The 16,677-nt window shown below is 59.2% G+C and overlaps 2 protein-coding genes and 1 non-coding gene across 5 annotated transcripts in view; 2 read left to right on the top strand and 1 right to left on the bottom strand.

Moving 5' to 3' along the window:
- LOC127053435 (uncharacterized) overlaps window positions 1–16,677 on the bottom strand; it is an 86,711-nt gene that overhangs the window by 14,335 nt on the left and 55,699 nt on the right. The gene's annotated exons all lie outside the window — the stretch shown is intronic.
- The window catches only part of KCNIP2 (potassium voltage-gated channel interacting protein 2), a 134,568-nt gene continuing 120,358 nt past the window's right edge, over window positions 2,468–16,677 (top strand). For all 3 annotated transcript variants that reach the window (XM_050958216.1, XM_050958212.1, XM_050958213.1), the window contains exon 1: window positions 2,468–2,573. In XM_050958216.1, coding sequence (XP_050814173.1) covers window positions 2,501–2,573 — 73 coding nt within the window. In that variant the 5' untranslated portion in view covers window positions 2,468–2,500. The remainder of the gene's footprint in view (window positions 2,574–16,677) is intronic.
- Window positions 13,640–13,742, top strand: LOC127054625 (U6 spliceosomal RNA). Its single transcript, XR_007775301.1, has one exon. It is a non-coding gene; the product is annotated as a U6 spliceosomal RNA (small nuclear RNA).

The following is a 16,677-nucleotide window of genomic DNA, read 5'->3' as shown; positions in this document are numbered from 1 at the left end:
CCAGCTTGCTGCCTGGCATTGCCAAATGCTCTGCGTCCTGCTCCAGTTCCACAAATCCCAGCACAGCGTCTAGTGGCTGCACAGAGGGGGGCAGGTTATTCAAGCCCCCTCAGCACCTCATGTGTCTGCCTGGCCTGCCACCTCCGAGGCCCTGTGTAAGGCCCACTGTCCTAGGGGCGCCCTTCTGCACAGCGCCCTGTCTTGCCAGGACACCGGAGACCCCCCTCGGTGCTCTAGAGAGGTGGGGCTGCCTGTTTGCCACTAGCCCAGAGCACAGGTGCCTAGCACCGGTAACCCGGCCTGGTGCCCTCTGCGTGGCACTGGGGCAATAGGCTGCCAGACTGGCCCTGAATCCAGCCACACCCACAGCTGCTTGTGCGTCCACACCAGTCACTCCTCGTGCCAGCTGGCCACACTGCCTAGGGTGGAGTGAGAAAGGAGGGTGACAATGGACCAGGTCGCGCTCGGCACCCACCACTGCGAGTGGCTGCTCTGCTCTGCGCTCTGGGCCATTCCCCTGGGGTGCTCGGTAGCACCCTCTCTCCTTGGGCCAGGGGTGCACAGCAGCTCCCTGTCAGAGCGGGGACCTCAGCCTGCCAGCGGCTTCACAGTTGTCCAGGTTCCCGGCTTCTTCCCGTGTCAGCAGCTGGCTTCACCCAGAGTCCTGCCTGGCTTCTCATAGCAGGTTCATCACCGTGGGGTGCGCCCTTGCCCCTGGGGCACTGAGCGACAGGACTGAACCCCCCTGCACTGTCGCCAGGGGGGTGCAGCGCTGGGCTCTGGAGCGTGTGGTCATCGCACAAGCACATGCATATGGATTTGTTCGTGTGTGCAGGGCTGGATTTAGGGACAGGCGACCCGGAGACCATCTAGGGTGCCGGGCTTGTGGTGCTCTTTTTGTTGTACAGATCCTAACGTGCAAATGTATCATTGTACATGACAGGGATAAATCACGCGTGCAAATCGTGCACTAGTGCCGTGAAATGGGCTACAAGTGCAATACCAAAACAAGGTGTTTAGAAGTTTAAGGAATGAAGGGGCGCGTCGAAAACCCCCCGTGCTTGGGGTGCTATTTGCCTAGGGCCGGCCCTGGGTGGGCGTGTGGGCATGTTTGTGCGCTGGGTGCACACACGTGTGCATGCCCAGGTCCGTGCCCGGAGGGATCAGCGCTGGCCTTGCACAGGGGCGGGGGGCTCCGGCCAGAACCACACGTGTTCGGCGGGGGCGCTTTGCACCCACGTGTGAGGGCAAATCCCCCGCCCCCAGCCGTGCCTCAGTTTCCCCTCTGGAGCAGCCCCGGGGCAGCGCAGGCGGGGCGGCTGGCGGGGCCGGGCGGAGCGCGGAGGCTGCGTGCGGAGCCGAGGGGGAGGAGAAGCGGCGGCGGCTGCAAGACGCGGCTGGGCTGCACCCGGCTCCTCACCTGCTGCTGGAGCCCCGCAGCCGGGCTCCGAGAGGCGAGTTCCCCCGCGCCGCGCACCGAGCCGGGGCCCCTGGGCGGGGGGCTCGGGGGCGGCCCCTGGACAGGAGGCGGGAGAGGCACCGCATCAGCCCCCGAGCCCCCGGCTGCCGGGTCCCCCGGGAGCAGCCCCAGCCCGGGCCCCCCCATCGGTGCCCCTGCCCGAGCCCTTTCCAACCCCCTCTCCCCCGAGCAGCCCCAGCCCCATAACCTCTGCGCCCTACCGCCACCCCAGCAGCCCCCTCTCCTCCGAGCAGCCCCGGCCCCATAACCCCTGCGCCCTACCGCCCCCCGCAGTCCCTGCCTCCTCCCACCCCCAGCAGCCCCATAACCCCTGCCCCCTACCACCCCCATCAGCCCCAGCCCCATAACCCCTGCCCCCTACCGCCACCCAGCAGCCCCCTCTCCCCCGAGCAGCCCCGGCCCCATAACCCCTGCGCCCTACCGCCCCCCGCAGTCCCTGCCTCCTCCCACCCCCAGCAGCCCCATAACCCCTGCCTCCTACCGCCCCCCGCAGTCCCTGCCTCCTCCCACCCCCAGCAGCCCCATAACCCCTGCCCCCTACCACCCCCATCAGCCCCAGCCCCATAACCCCTGCCCCCTACCGCCACCCAGCAGCCCCCTCTCCTCCGAGCAGCCCCATAGCCCTTGCCCCCTACCGCCCCCCGCAGTCCCTGCTCCCTCTCCCCAGCGAGCAGCCCCGGCCCCATAACTCCTGCCCCCTACCGCCCCCCAGCAGCCCCTCTCCCCCGAGCAGCCCCGGCCCCATAACCCCTGCCCCCTACCGCCCCCCAGCAGCCCCTCTCCCCCGAGCAGCCCCATAACCCCTGCCTCTTACCGCCCCCCGCAGTAGTCCCTGCCCCCCCCCCCCAGCTCTCCCCCATCCCTGAGCTCCCCCCACCCCCGCCTCCTCGCCCAGCCAGAGCGGAGGAGACCCGGAGCAGGGGGCGGGGGTGCGCCCGGCCCCCTCCCCTCCTGCCCGCCCGCCCGCCGCTAGAGCGGGGCCGCCCGGCTCGGTCCCAGCCCCGCGGCGGTCTCGGCAGGATGCGGAGCCAGGGCAGGAAGGAGAGTCTGGCCGAGTCCAGGGACCTGGACGGCTCCTACGACCAGCTGACGGGTGAGTCCTGCCCGGCCGGGGGGGAAGGTGCAGCATCCGCTTAGCAGCACGGTGCGGGGCGCAGCCGGGTCTCCAGCCCCAGCCTGCCCCGGCCAGCAGGACCCTTCCCTCCCCCAGCCCCGGCCTGCCCCCCGGGACCCCTCCCCACCTCTGTGTCTTTGTCCTGCAAAAAGTTTCTCTAGGAGAAGGGGGGGACCCTGCCCCGGGGGCTTTGCTCCCACGACCATGGGGAGCGATTGCAGGTGGGGATGGGAGGATGTTTCTGCTTCCACATGAGGCGTCCTGAAGTTAAGCCTGGAAAATAGGCTAGTGACAGAGGTGTGTGTGCACGCGTGTGTGCATGTGTGCATGTGTGCGTGTGTTCACGTGTGCGTGTGCATGCGTGCGTGTGCATATGTGCAAGGGGCGATTCCCAGGCGGCTGGGTCTGTGCGAGTGGGGGAGTTGTTTGCCGGTGGCACCCTTGGGGCTGGGGAAGGGCCCGTGGCCTGGCAGTGCCCGGAGACCTTCCGGCTGGTATGGGGCTGGCCAGAAGGGTTCTTCCCCAAATCCCTGTGCAGCGAAGCCAGGGCACTGCGCTAGCTGGACCCTGTCTTCCTCCCAGAGAAGGGGGCTCTTCCCCAGGGCGAAAGGACCCTGTCCTGCTGCTGCCAGGTTGGCGGAAAGTCGGGTGGCTAAGGCACGTTGGGCAGAGCTGCTGCTGGCATCGCTCCTTAAGCCATCCTTGATTCCTCCGCACGCCCTCCCTCTGTCTGCCTAGAGCCGCCTGCACATGGAACGTCCCTGGGGGAGCAACTGCCCCCTAGACCTGACTCCGTCCCGGGCGGGACTCCAGTGACGTTCCACCAGGGATGGATTTTCCCCTTGCTCTGTACTGCTCTTCCTGCCCCAGTGCCAGGCCCCCAGATCCCTCCAGCCTTGCCCGTTGCATCCGGGGCAGCGAGGGAATTCCCCTCCTTTGGCAGGAACCTGGCTGTTCCCGCTCTGCCCTGGTGGGTTTTGTGCAGGGGGTGGTGTTGGCAGCACACGGCGCGGTTTCCCCAAGGAGCTGGCTGTCCCCCCCGCCAGGTGCTCTCTGCCTTCCTCCAGAGACAGGGGTGTTGTTTTCAGGTGCCCAGAGGTGCAGCCGCCCTGGGCTGGGTATACGCTATTCCTCTTCAGAGCCCAGATCAGCTTGGCAGCGCGTGCCACCTGCTCTGCACAGGGCTAGATGCCGACACAAGGTGCAGGGCACAGGAGTCGGGCCCCAGGTGAAGCTGCAGTCCACAGGGGCCCAGGATAGCTGCCATTCCGTTAACACTGGGGGCTCGGATTTAAACACAGCCGCTCCCCAGGAATCCGGAGTGCGGACGAGCGCACCCGTCTGATGAATTCCATTGTGCCAGGGCCTTGCGGCACGTTTGCTCCTTAGGAAGGCTGGTCCTGTGGTGAAGATGCTGGACTGGGCGGCAGGAGCTCTGGGTTCACGTGCCCCCTGTGTGATGGACCATTTCTCTGGGCCTTGATTGTCCCCTCTGTGAAATGGGATTAATGCTCCTGACCTACTTCCTGGGATGGCTGTGGAGATGAATCCATTTATACCAAGTGATGGTCAGATCCTGGGACGAGGGCGTCATCCACGTACATAGCTAGCTAGATCCCTGTTATGCGCCTTTTCCTGCCATGCAGGGGGGTGAACTTCAGGCCTTGACTGTGAGTTTCCAGAGGCCTGTGGGAGTTGAGCCTCCCCCCGCCCCCCAGGTTTGCTGAGCAGTGTTGTGCATGTAGGGAGAGCGGCTTTGCTGGCGGAGAGATGCTGAAAGGAAGATATTTTTGAGCCATGTAGGAACCTGAAACCCACACAACTTTCAGCTTCTCTGGGAACTTCACAGTGTCCGTATGGATTTAAATCAAACCTCAGTTAAAAATAAACTCAGATCTCTCGCGTGCTGAGACCTTTCCTTGGGACTTGGCTGTGAGCAAGTCACTGTACCAGAGCCCTGACTGGAATAACTCTGTAGTCCAGACAACATCTTCCAGCCAGACCTTAGTGTTTCCAGAAGCCCCACAACCCCGCCACCCCCGGGAAGCCAGGCAGTATCATTATCCCAGTGTTGTGAGGGGGAAACTGAGGCACAGAGCGGGGAAGTGACTGTCCCCAGGCCATGTTTCACGGTTGCTAATGAGAATGCAGTTCCAGCTTTAACTTAGAGTTGGCTGCTGCGTGCTGAGCCCTGCGACAGGCCTGCCTTTTCCCCCCAATTCCCCCTCCATCAGCCTATAATACTGGGTTCAAAGACTGAAACCGCATTTCGTGGTGAACTTTGCTCCTTAAAACATCAGCAAAGAGAAGCTGCTTTATGCTGGGACAGGGTAAATGTGGCGCAGACAAAGCTGGTCAGTTCAGCCTTCCCATGCATCTGCTTTCTACTGCTGCCCCAGGGCAGCTTGGAAACGCCCCTTCTTTGCAACCTTGCTCACTCATCCAGTAACCAGTCTCTGCTCTGAGCGAGTGGTTAGTTTGCTCGGTGGAGTGGTGCCGTCCCAGGTCAGGCCATTGCCTTTCCTCCCTTTCACTGCCCCTGTGATTCTGCAGGGCTCGCTGCTGTGTGTTCATTCCCTAGGCCAACAGCAGCATTTGGTCCAAGTCACATGGTTTAGATGGACAGTAGAGTCCCCAGGAGAGAGCATGGTGTGTGCATCTCCGCTGGGTCATCCTGGATCCACTCGGCCTCCCCAACACACAGCTGCCTCTGCAGACGGCAAGTTGGTAGAAATGTAAAGGTGCAGAACATGGAGGACGTTGCTAAGGCCCAAGAAGACGGGGGCTTATGTGGCCTCGTGTAATCGACAGCTGTAGTGGAGGGCGGGGGGGACCCAGTTCAAACCCAGTTCAGTGTAGCCTGTACCTGATCATATCCCTGCACTGGGGGCTAAAACCTGGTACTATCCAGGCTCTAACCCAGCTGTGGGGACATGGGAAGTCCCGGGCTGGGTTAGCGAGTAGGTGGGGCCTCCAGTGTCACCGTGAGGTTAGCTGATCCCTGGGGTTGGATGGGCTGCACCACGGGTGTTTAAAAACCAACATGCTTCGGATTCATGAGTCAGCAGCTCTAGTCTAGGGCTTTGACTGCTCTGCCCTCTTTACGGCTCTTCGTCCTTCGCCCAGGACCCCTCGAGAGGTGACCCGGCAGTGCCTCCTGCCAGCCGCAGCGACCGGAACCGTTTACTTGGAAAGGCTTCAGAGCCTGTGTGCTGCACCAGCCGAAACAGCCCGTGGACAGCACCTCCTCTGCCTGCTGCCTCTGGAGCAATAGCCAGCACCTGGCACTGGGAGTGCCCCCTTGCCCCCAAGAAGCGAACGGTGTGGCACTTACAGGATGGAAGAGCTTGCTGCCCACCCCAGCCCTGGTTGCATCCCCCTGAAGCTGGCTAACCTGCCCCCTTTGAGATCGCAGGGGGGAGGTTTCTCCATCCTTGCCGCTCTGTGGCGAGGAGGGGGCGCTATGCTGTGCAGAGAGTGGAATCTCATTGTGCCCGCAGCAGCGGGTCATTGATTTTGAATTTAAAGAGCTTATGAAAATTGCTCTGTATAGACAGCACAGAGCAAAGCCTGGATGCTAAACCCGCTCTCTCCTTTGCAGCGAGCCTCTGCCCACCTTAACCCTCTGCGCCCCAGCAGCCATGCACAAGCCAGCCCAGGGCCCAGGTGTGCGAGCGGGTGCACCTGTGTGTGTGGTGTGTGCTGGGGATGTGAGCACACACTGTGCTTGCTGGGCATGGGTATGGGGGTGTGTGTCTAGGCAGGCTCTGTATGTCTGAGTGGGTCGCGTGTGGGGGGGGTGTATGAGACATTTAATGAAAACAGTCCTTTTCTGGGATGTTTAGATGATGCTAGCAGCAAATAAAAGCCATCCATAACCTACAGCCCTGCTGGGAACAGGAGTGATTGCTCTGCAGGCTGACCACGCTGGTGTTGAGGGAATCTCTTTGGACATGGCCCATGGCTGGGGAGAAATGTGATCCGAGCACTGGGAGTGCTGCTGGGCCGCACTGCCTTGGGACAGGAAAGGTGTGTCCTTCTCCCTGTCACACCCATATCCCTTCAGGGAGGCTACAGCTTTTCCTGGATGCCCCATTTCTAGGGCTAGAACAGCCCAGCAGAATGGATCTTATTCATAGAATGTCAGGGTTGGAAGACACCTCAGGAGGTATCTAGTCCTACCCCCTCCTCAAAGCGGGGCCAATCCCCAGACAGATTTTTGCCACAGATCCCCAAATGGCTCCACTCAGGGATTGAGCTCACAACCCTGGATTTAGCAGGCCAGTGCTCAAACCACTGAGCTGTCCCTGCTGGGCCTTGTCCCTGTTTGGTCCCAGTGGAGTATCCCACATGTGGGCTGTGAATGTGGCTTTTCCCCTGCAGCACCACTCTTGGTCTGCGCACTGATCTGTGGTTCTGGGGCAGACGACTGTGCTCCCACACACCACCCCCAGACTTTCAGGAGGTTCCCGTCACTGTTAGTAGGCAACACTCCCCCTCCTTCAGGCAGATCCCTAACCCCAGTGTCCTGAGCTCCAGTGGCCATTAAAATTCCCTTGTTCCCTTTCAGACAGATCAGGGAATTCGCTCCAGTGTCTTGGGAAATTCCAGCTCTGGTACCTACATTCTACCTCCTGTGGGTTCCATGGCGGACCTTCTCCTCCATCTCCTTTGCTACCAGCTGTTGGCATGCTGCAGGCATTGAGCGGCTATTGTGTTCCACCCCAGAGGCAGCTGCATTGGAGTGGTTGATGAGCACTTGCCAGAGAAACAGCCTGCAGAGTGGTTTGGGATCCTTCTGGCCCTATAAAAACATACGGTTCTTTCCCTCTGTACCCGGGACAGATACAGAGACTCAGTTAAATCTTAGCATTTCTGCCCATCATCTAGTGGGAACGAAAAGTGTGGTTAGTAACGGTGCAATGTCTGGCCCGGGTCTCAGTGCCCACAGAGGGGTTGTTTAAAAAAAAACTAGTTCTTCCAGTATGAGACAAAACTGAAGGCTAAGGTGGCGCTCCCCAGAGCCCCCCCGGAAATGTTTATGAGCAGAGGAGCTGGGATAATTGGGTTTGTGCTAGGAATGCTGACCACGCATCTCTCACACATGAGTTATAGGTTAGTCTCTAATATAAGACAAAAACAAATATGCCCCCTTGTCGGCTGCAAGGTATTTTCTGCAAACACACACCCGGGTTTGAGGCAGATGTCATCCCAGACCTGGCTCATTTGTTCATCACTCTAGTCTTACCAATTGGTAGCAACCTTCTGGCTAAGCATGTTGCTGGGGGCCTCACGGTAGCAGAGGTAATAAACTCAGATACTCCTCTAAAGAATCAGAGGGGTAGCCGTGTTAGTCTGGATCTGTAAAAGCAGCAAAGAGTCCTGTGGCACCTTATAGACTAACAGACGTTTTGGAGCATGAGCTTTCGTGGGTGAATACCCACTTCGTCAGATGCAACAGGGCACTGAGAGGCAGCCCCTGGCTGCGCGTTTAGGACAGAACTTGGCGGGTGCTGTTGCATCTGACGAAGTGGGTATTCACCCATGAAAGCTCATGCTCCAAAACGTCTGTTAGTCTATAAGGTGCCACAGGACTCTTTGCTGCTTTTTCCTCTAAAGAAAAATCTCCACTAGCTGTTAGCAGTATAGGGCTTCTGACAGACAGTGGAGTAATTCTATCCTCTAAAGACTGCTCATGGACGGGCCGGGGGCGCATTCACACACTAGCCAGTTCACAATGCTGTTTTCTCCACCTCTCCTCTAGCTAGAGGAACCTCATCAGCAGACAGGGGGAGAATCGTCTTGTGGATATCACCCCTTTAAGGATCCTCTGGGCTTCATTGCAAACCACGGGCCAATGCCTGTGCCCATGGCCTGACCACATTCCAAAGGCCCAGATTAGATAATCAACGAATCACATCAGTAGGGCTCTGCCTCTGGTTGAGTGGAGAGAGCTGGGTTTTCTTCTGTACTTAGCTGTTGATTTGCTGTGTGATGCGTTATCTGTGCCTCAGTTTCCCAGTTTGTAATGTGGGGGTGCTTTCAGCCCAGGATCCCAAAAGCGCTAGCAAAGCAGCAACATGGCTTGATTAATGGGGCCCCCCCAGGCAAGAATAACAAAAAGAGAGGCAGGGGGCCAGTTGTGTATGTGGCAGAGTGTGGCGTGTGAGCATGCGCGTGTGTGGGCGTGGGACGGGTGGTCTGCCTGTGGCAGGGTGTGTGCTGTGGGGTGCGTGTCTGGTGGTGTGTGTGTGTGTGTGCGCGCATAGCAGGGTGTTGCATGCATGGGGTGTGTGTGCATGTGTGGTGGTTGGTGGGAGAGCTCTGCCAAACACCCCCATCGCTGCATCCCAGAGGAGAGCAGTGGCTGGGGGAGGGGGCTGCTTTGACCCCACTGGTTGCAGGTGGAATCTCCCCCAGGGTTGCTCCATGTGGGGTCCTTGGCTAAGTGAGCCTCCTCCATTCCAGCAGGCTAGAGGCTTTCTTGTGCCCGGGGGCAGAGCCCTGTCCAGAGTTCAGGCTGGCCGGGCACACGCTCATCTGGCTTGCACAGCGGGCAGCAGCTCCATGGTGGGGCAGGTTCAGGAGCAGGTTGGGAAGTTAGCGCCAGAGAGGGGCCGGGTCCCTGCAGCATCCAGGGAGTAGATGGGGTCAGGCAGCTTGTCTGAAATGTACAAAAATGAATCCCCCGTTTCTTGTCTGGACACTTTAGGGGCAGTGTTCAAATCTCCCCGAGTGCATCGCTCAGGGTTATCCCTTCCCCTCTGCCCGCGGGACTCTGCTTCTCAACCCTTGGAACGGCCCCGCCAGGATCGTTGGCAGGGCTGGAACCCGGCTGGAACCCGCACCACAGCCCCAGCCTCCTGCTGCTGGCATGAAGGGAATGACTCCACTAGCGCGGAGCAGTAGTAGGCTGTTATCCTGTGGGGGAGCAGCTGCTAGGAGGGGAAGCAACACGCACTGGGACTCCCTGTTCACTCTGGGATCTGTTCAAGCCCTGCCCTGCCTGACTAAACCCCTCTGTGGCTTTGCACCAGGCAGCATCCTAGGCTGCTTCCTGCTCTCCTCTGGGGCTGCACAGCTGTGAACGAGAACAGAACGTGTCCTGCTACCTACCTGCCCGCCTCCCTCCTCTCCTCCAGCCCTCGCCTCCCCAGCACTGGCGCAAGAGCCTTCTCCTTTGCAGCTGCCTCCTTGAATCGCCTGCCCCGCAGCCTCCCTGTCCCTGTGACTCTTCTCTCTCCGCTGTTCTGTCGCCCCTGGGGACCCCACTCGTTTGGTCTGTTAGACACAGTTGTGCCCCATTCCCAGAGAGGGGCCCAGGGCACTGAGAGGCAGCCCCTGGCTGCGTGTTTAGGACAGACCCTGGCGGGTGCTGAGCAGGAAGCAGAGAAATCCCCAGGCAAAGCGCTGTGCCCTAAAGGGATGCTGCACCTTTGGAAAGGGGGTGGGGCTAACGCTGCCAGAACGTCTCCCCACTGCCTGCTGCCTCCCCTCGCCTTGCACCGGTTTCTGTAGCTCTCCCCACTTTGCTGTCCTGGCTTGGTCACACCTATTCGGAGCCAGTCGGTTGCGTCCCACTGGGACATCTGATGGCGCTTTCCTTTGTTTGTTTCCTCCTGACTGAGGCCAGAATCTGGCGGGGACAGAGGTGTCCACAGGCCGGGGCCTGGGATTCTCAGCCCCACGGGGAGGAGGGGCCGGTAGGGTTGTGCAGGGTTTGGTTTATTCCTGGATTCTGCCTCAAGGCACTCGGCAGACGCCAAGGCAGCCGGGCCCGTGCTAGGGAGCCAGCGAGGAGCGTGTGTAGCCGGCTCGTTCCTCACAATTGGCGCAGGTAGAATGAACTTGGCTTCATTACTGGGAAACTGCCTGTGTCAGCAGCTGAGTGGGGAGGGTCCTGGAGGGGCCCTGCCTGCAGCTGGATTTGATTTTTCAGGGTGACGTTTCCTTCCTCCAGAGGGTGAGGCTTGAGGCGAGTCTGTCTGGTTCCTGTCCTCCGCCGGGCAGAGGCAGGTGGGAGGCTGAGTGAGGCCAGGCTGGTTTCTTTGGTCGTTGCAGTTGAAATATCTGATGTTGCAAACACTGGTGCGTGGCCCATGGGCACAGTGCCTTCAAGCGATGTGCCCTAATGGGGTGGGGAGGGGGGTTGCTGGTAACCCCTCCGCTCCCGGGCCTGTGTGAGGAGCCCAGATCTGCCTGCTTGGCTCTGTGTGTGGTGAGGATCACAGAACGCGGCGTGGGAGCGTTGGAGGCCTGTGGTTAGCATGCTGGCAGTCGGCTTGGCCTCGAATCCAACCGCTCTTCCGATGACGTGAGCGGTCTGGTCTCAGTGGCCTAACACTTCTGCTGCCCAAGTGATGGGATAGAAGGGGGGCTGTGGGTTGGGAGTGAGGGGCACCAGCAGAGCTGGGGGGGGCAGGGCTGGGCTAGCAGGGGCTGCGGGTCGGGAGTGAGGGGCACCAGCAGAGCTGGGGGGGCAGGGCTGGACTAGCAGGGGCTGCGGGTCGGGAGAGAGGGGCACCGGCAGAGCTGGGGGGCAGGGCTGGACTAGCAGGGGCTGCAGGTTGGGATTGAGGGGCACCGGCAGAGCTGTGTGTTTGGGGGAGCCCAGGGCTGGGCTAGCAGGGGCTGCGGGTCGGGAGTGAGGGGCACCGGCAGAGCTGTGTGTTTGGGGGAGCCCAGGGCTGGGCTAGCAGGGGCTGCGGGTCGGGAGTGAGGGGCACCGGCAGAGCTGTGTGTTTGGGGGAGCCCAGGGCTGGGATAGCAGGGGCTGCGGGTTGGGATTGAGGGGTGCTGGCAGAGCTGAGTTTGGGGACTCACTTGCACAGAGCTTCCCCTTCGTCACTGGAACACAAAATTCATGCAGAAATAAAGGGAAAAAGCCCCCAAAAGGCATCGGATTCTTTCAGCCTCAGCTTTGCTGCGTGACTCCGGGATCCAGCTCCCTCCACTTGGTCCTCTGTCAAGAAGTGGAGCTGTGCTGTCGTATTCCCACTCCTCTCCAGTTACCCAGAGAGACTGGAGCTTTATGGTATTTGCATCCCCAACTTGTGTTCAAACCATTCCATCAGCTACCATGTCAGGGCGAGTCTCCAGTACAACCTGGGCGCGGCTGTAAGCCCCCCTCCCCAGGGTATCCATGTGAAACAGCAATTCTGACACAATGGGTTTGACTTAGCAGATGAGCAAGTGTCTCCACTGGCAAGGTGTGAACACTGCTGCCCGAAGCCCCGAGGAGATGCAGCTGCACCAGCTCCCCCTGGCCTCCCTCTTTCCTTCAGTGCCTGTGTGGGCCATACTGGGTGATATGGCCCTGCGGAGAGGGCGGAGCTTGTGGAGCAGGTTCTGTGCCATCTGTCAGAGGGGAAAGCAGCCGCGTTCCCTGAATGAGACCAGATGATGCTATAATCCCAGGGGTGGGGTGCATGTGGGTGATAGGAGATAGCCCCCCTACCCCTGGCTGCCTCTGCTCATTAGTGGTACTTTCATTAGGGGAAGTGGTTTGGTTTAAGATAAATTGCTGCGCTCGGGAGATGATGAATCCATCTGCCGGCCGGTTGCTGGGACAATCCGTGGGGGTGGGGGGTGGGGAGGTGTTCCAGACCCTGCACTTTAATCACATGGGTTAGCCATATGACTTTTCTATAACCCACCCCCCACCCCATCCTGTGTCCCGTGCTGTGGCAGGAGAAGGGCTGTGGCGCTCAGAACCCGCAGCATGGATCCTGGACCCCGCAGGGAGTTCTGTCCGCCCACCGCTCCTCCCTCTCGGGAAACACTGGCTGAGTCTGTGAAGGGTCATGAACCTCGAGGGCAGGGCTGGGCCCAGCTCCCCTGCCAGCTCTAGGGGCATCGTGGGTCTGGATCTCTCCCTGCGTCCATGTGAACCAGTTGGTGGCTTTGAACCCACTTGTGGCTTCTTAGTGACTCTTAATTCCTTGCACTGGATTCATTCCCTTGGAGGGGGCAGGCATGAGGGTCACAAGACAGAGCCCTACCAAGTGGGATGTAGGAAAGGGTTAATCATGGGCATCTCCCCATGCTGACCCTGCTGCTCCCTTCCATGGAGAAGTCCCTTCAGATTCCCCTCCGGCCCGGTGTGGCTGTTACCCCTTCCCCTGCCATCCTGGACCAGGGTCATTCTCTGGGTTGTTGAGCTTGTCATGTGAATGGTGACAAATCGCTTTCTTCGAACACTGAACAAGGAACTCTAGTAGAATAAGGAAAGCAGCTTCCATAAAGCAATCTCGGCGTCATTGTGGCTCATTCTCTGGAAACATCTGGTCAGTGTGCAGCAGCCATCAGAGACGCCACCGGGAACCATAGGAAAGGGATAGACAAGAAGACAGAAACTCTCATAATGCCGCTGTAGAAATCCATGGTACGGCCACACCTGGATACTGCCCGCAGAGCTGGTCACCGCCTCTCAAAACAAAGAAGAATATTAGAATTTAAAAAGGTGCAAAGAAAAGCAATGAAAATGCTGAGGGGATGGAGCAGCTTCCGTAGGAGGAGAGATGAATACAGCTTGGGCTGTTCATCTTGGCAAAGAGACGACTAAGGGGGGATAGGATCGAGGGCTATAAAATCATGAGTGGTGTGGAGCAAGTGAACAGGGAAGTGGTTATTTACCCTTCTCGTAACACAAGAACCAGGGGTCACCCTATGACATTAATAGGCAGCAGGTTTAAAACAAAAAGAAGTATTTCTTCACCCAACACACAGTCTGTCACGGAGCGTGGGGGAGTGAGGGCCCTGCACCCCGGCTCCCTGCGATTTGCCAGACTCTCAGCCAGCCAGTAAAACAGAAGGTTTATTTGGACGACAGGACACAGTCCAAGACAGGTCTTGCAGGTACAGACAACAGGATCCCCCCCAATTAGGTCCATCTTGGGGTCCCAGAGGCACCACAGCCCCATTGGGAGGTCAGAGACCCATCTGGGATCCCCTCCATTACACCAGCCAGCTCCTGAAACTCTCCCTCCCCCCAGCCTTTGTTCAGCTTCCCGGGCAGAGGTGTCCCCTGGCCTCTAACCCCTTCCTTGCTTCGGCAGCACATATACTAAAATTGGAATGATACAGAGAAGATTAGCGTGGCCCCTGCACAAGGATGACACGCAAATTCATGAAGCGTTCCATAAGGGGAGGGATAGCTCTGTCTGTTTGAGCTTTTAAGTACATTTGCCCTTTGCTTCAAATTAAAATGCATCGGCGCAGCCCACGAGAGCGGCTCCCGAAGGAGTTTGCCCTGCAGGAGCAGAGCTCCAAGCAGGGAGGGGGCGAGCTCAAGTGCAGGGTTGCTGCACTCTGCAATGTGCCCTGATGGGGGAATGGGTGGAGCCAGCGTCAGCATTAGCAGGCGTTCGTGTTATCTGTCCTGGCACCGCTGCTCTGATCTGGAGGGGTTGGTTACCGTTGTGAATACACACGTGTGTGCGCACTCTTGCACCAATGCAAGCCCCCGTGTGCACACTGATTTGGGGTTGAGTGGTTTATTTTGTTCCTAATTTCCTTCAGCTAAACTGCTCTAAGCCCCATTCAGCCAGCAATCAGAGCGTCCCCACGGCCGCTGACTAAATCAGTTTGAAACCGTCTCATTGAACGGGAGCGGCTCTGTGTATGGACGAGGCCTCAGCCATGTGTTGTGGAGCATGGGCAGGCCAGCGTGCGATACCAGAGCCGTGCAACGTCTCGTGTTAGCAAGGCGTCCCGGCTTTGCTGTGGGAGAGATCCTCCTTCCGGTCTCACACAGGGCCGGCTTTAGGCCGATTCGCCCGATTCCCCAGAATCGGGCTGCATGCCAGGGCCCCCGCCAGGGCCTCACACTTAGGCACCTTTAAAAAATTTTTTTTTACTCACTTGGCAGTGGTCCGCTCTGGGGTCTTCAGCAGCATTTCAGCAGCGGGGGGGTCTGCTCCGGGGTCTTCGGTGGCATTTCGGCGGCAGGGGGTCCGCTGCGGGGTTCTTTGGCGGCATTTTGGTGTGTGTGTGGGGTCCTTCGGTGCCACGGAAGACCTGGAATGGACCCCCTGCTGCCGAAGCCCTGGACTGCTGCCAGGTATTTGAATCGGACCTTGCAGTTAATAAAGCTGGCTTTGGTCTCACACATCACCAGAGCGGTTTACCACTACCAGGATGGGGTGTCGTTGCTAACCTCACCTGCTGGGGGCGCCCTCAGCCATTAACCTGCTGGGGTGGGGGCGGGGACATCAGAGCATGCACTGCAGTGCCTTCCCCTGGGACGTATCCAGTGCATCTGGCTGCACAGTAGCCGTGAGATCCTTGGGTTGTGCCGTGAGCATGAATCAAGCAGGGGAGTGACCCTCTTGGGCGCATGAGGGGATCATGACCTGCAGGGCCCGGCTGTGGAGCGCGGCTCGTCTCTGCAATTCGAGAAGGCTTTGGTGTGGACACCCCGTGGCCTGGCTCAGAGCAAGGACAAACTGCTGGCTCTGGAGTGGATGGTTCTCAGCGTGGCAGGGGAAGACCAGGGTGTTTGGGGAGGCGGGAGGCAAGGTGGGAGCTGTGGTGACCCCTGGAAGAGTCCCCAGCTCAGTACCACAGAGATGAGGCCCGACGCTGTGCGGTCCCGCTGAGGAGGGCAGCTGCAGCCTGGCTGTGCGTGTGCGTGTGTGTGCGTGTGTGTGCGTCGGGGCTGTGCGTGCACTCTGTGCAGAGGGTTCTCTGCCGCTAGTGCCAGCCTGACACTCTCCTTCTGGAGCCGATCGCAGTGATGCTGCAGGGACAGTATCTTCCCAGAGATGGATGGGCTTGGCTGAGACCGTGACGGATTGGACACCTCTGCCGGCCTGAGCTGTTCCAGCCATTGAATACACGATGGCTGCTGAAGATTTTCTCTACTCTATCACCCACATTTACAGCTCCCTGTGCCCCAGGCTTCTGCTTAGCACCCCTCTGCCTACTGGGGGGTGTCACGGAGTCCCCGGGCGATGCTCTGGAACTGCTCCCCACCAAGCCAGTCAGGACTTTGGGGAGCCTCCTCTCCCTTGGAGCAGACTTGTTCAGGGCAAGAAGCTCCCACTTCTTCACCTCCTGGGTCTCTCCTTGGAGCATTTAGCATCCTCTGCCCCTCCGTGCGCTTCCCACAGCGAGTCCACCCCAGCGGGGTCCTGGGGGGGCCACAGGGTCCTGCACCCCCACTTTGCAGTCATACGTGACTCTCAGCCAGCCAGTAACACAGAGGTTTATTCAAGGACAGGAACAGGGTCTAAAACAGAGCTTGTAGGTACAGAGAACGGGACCCCTCAGCCGGGTCCATTCTGGGGGGCAGTGAGCCAGACCCCCACATCTGCACTTCACTCCTCATCCCCAGCCAGCCCCAAACTGGCACCCCCTCCAGCACCTCCTCCTCTGCTGAGTTCCTTTCCTGGGCCAGGAGGTCACCTGATCTCTTTGTTATCCCACACCTTTAGCATCCCCTTGCAGGGGGGAAGGGCCTGGCCATTAGTTGCCAGGCAACAGAGTGTTGGCCAGAAACTGAGGCACCCACACAGTATTTAGAGGAAACATTAAGAACAGTCCCACTCCATCACAGGGGGACAGCTCACCAGTCTGGCAATGGGGCAACCATCACCTGGCTTCTCCTGGCTGGCTCTGGAGCAATGCTCTGGCTGCCCCCTGGTCCTTTACCCCACTCCCCCCCATACTCACTTAGATACAGAATTAAAAATGGTGTCTCCTGCTCACCTTCAGCCCTAGTGAAGTATTAAGGGGACATGCAGTGACCTGGAAAGGGAGCTAATATCTTTACACACAGTTGACCTGTGGAACTCACTGCCACCAGATGTAATGGAGGCCAAGGGTTTAGCAGGATTTGAAAGAGACTGGACCGTTATAGATCATGAGACCAGCCAGAGCCATTAAAGCAAAGCTTACAAAAGCCACATGTTTTGCAAGGGCTGTGAACCCCATCTTCCTCCAGGCAGGAGCCCCAGTCTCTGCTTGTCACCTGTGGACAGCTCAACCCAGAATGGTTGGCTGCAAGGTGTCTTGCTGTTTCCCTGCAGCAGCTGGGCTGTGGCTGCTGTCCGAGCAGGGAAAGCCGCTGGGCTGGAGGGAC

This window comes from Gopherus flavomarginatus, chromosome 6, assembly GCF_025201925.1.
Source record: "Gopherus flavomarginatus isolate rGopFla2 chromosome 6, rGopFla2.mat.asm, whole genome shotgun sequence".
In the NCBI taxonomy this organism is placed as follows: domain Eukaryota; kingdom Metazoa; phylum Chordata; order Testudines; family Testudinidae; genus Gopherus; species Gopherus flavomarginatus.
The sequence above is the reverse complement of the archived record's forward strand: the minus strand, read 5'-3'. Positions and strand labels throughout refer to the sequence as shown.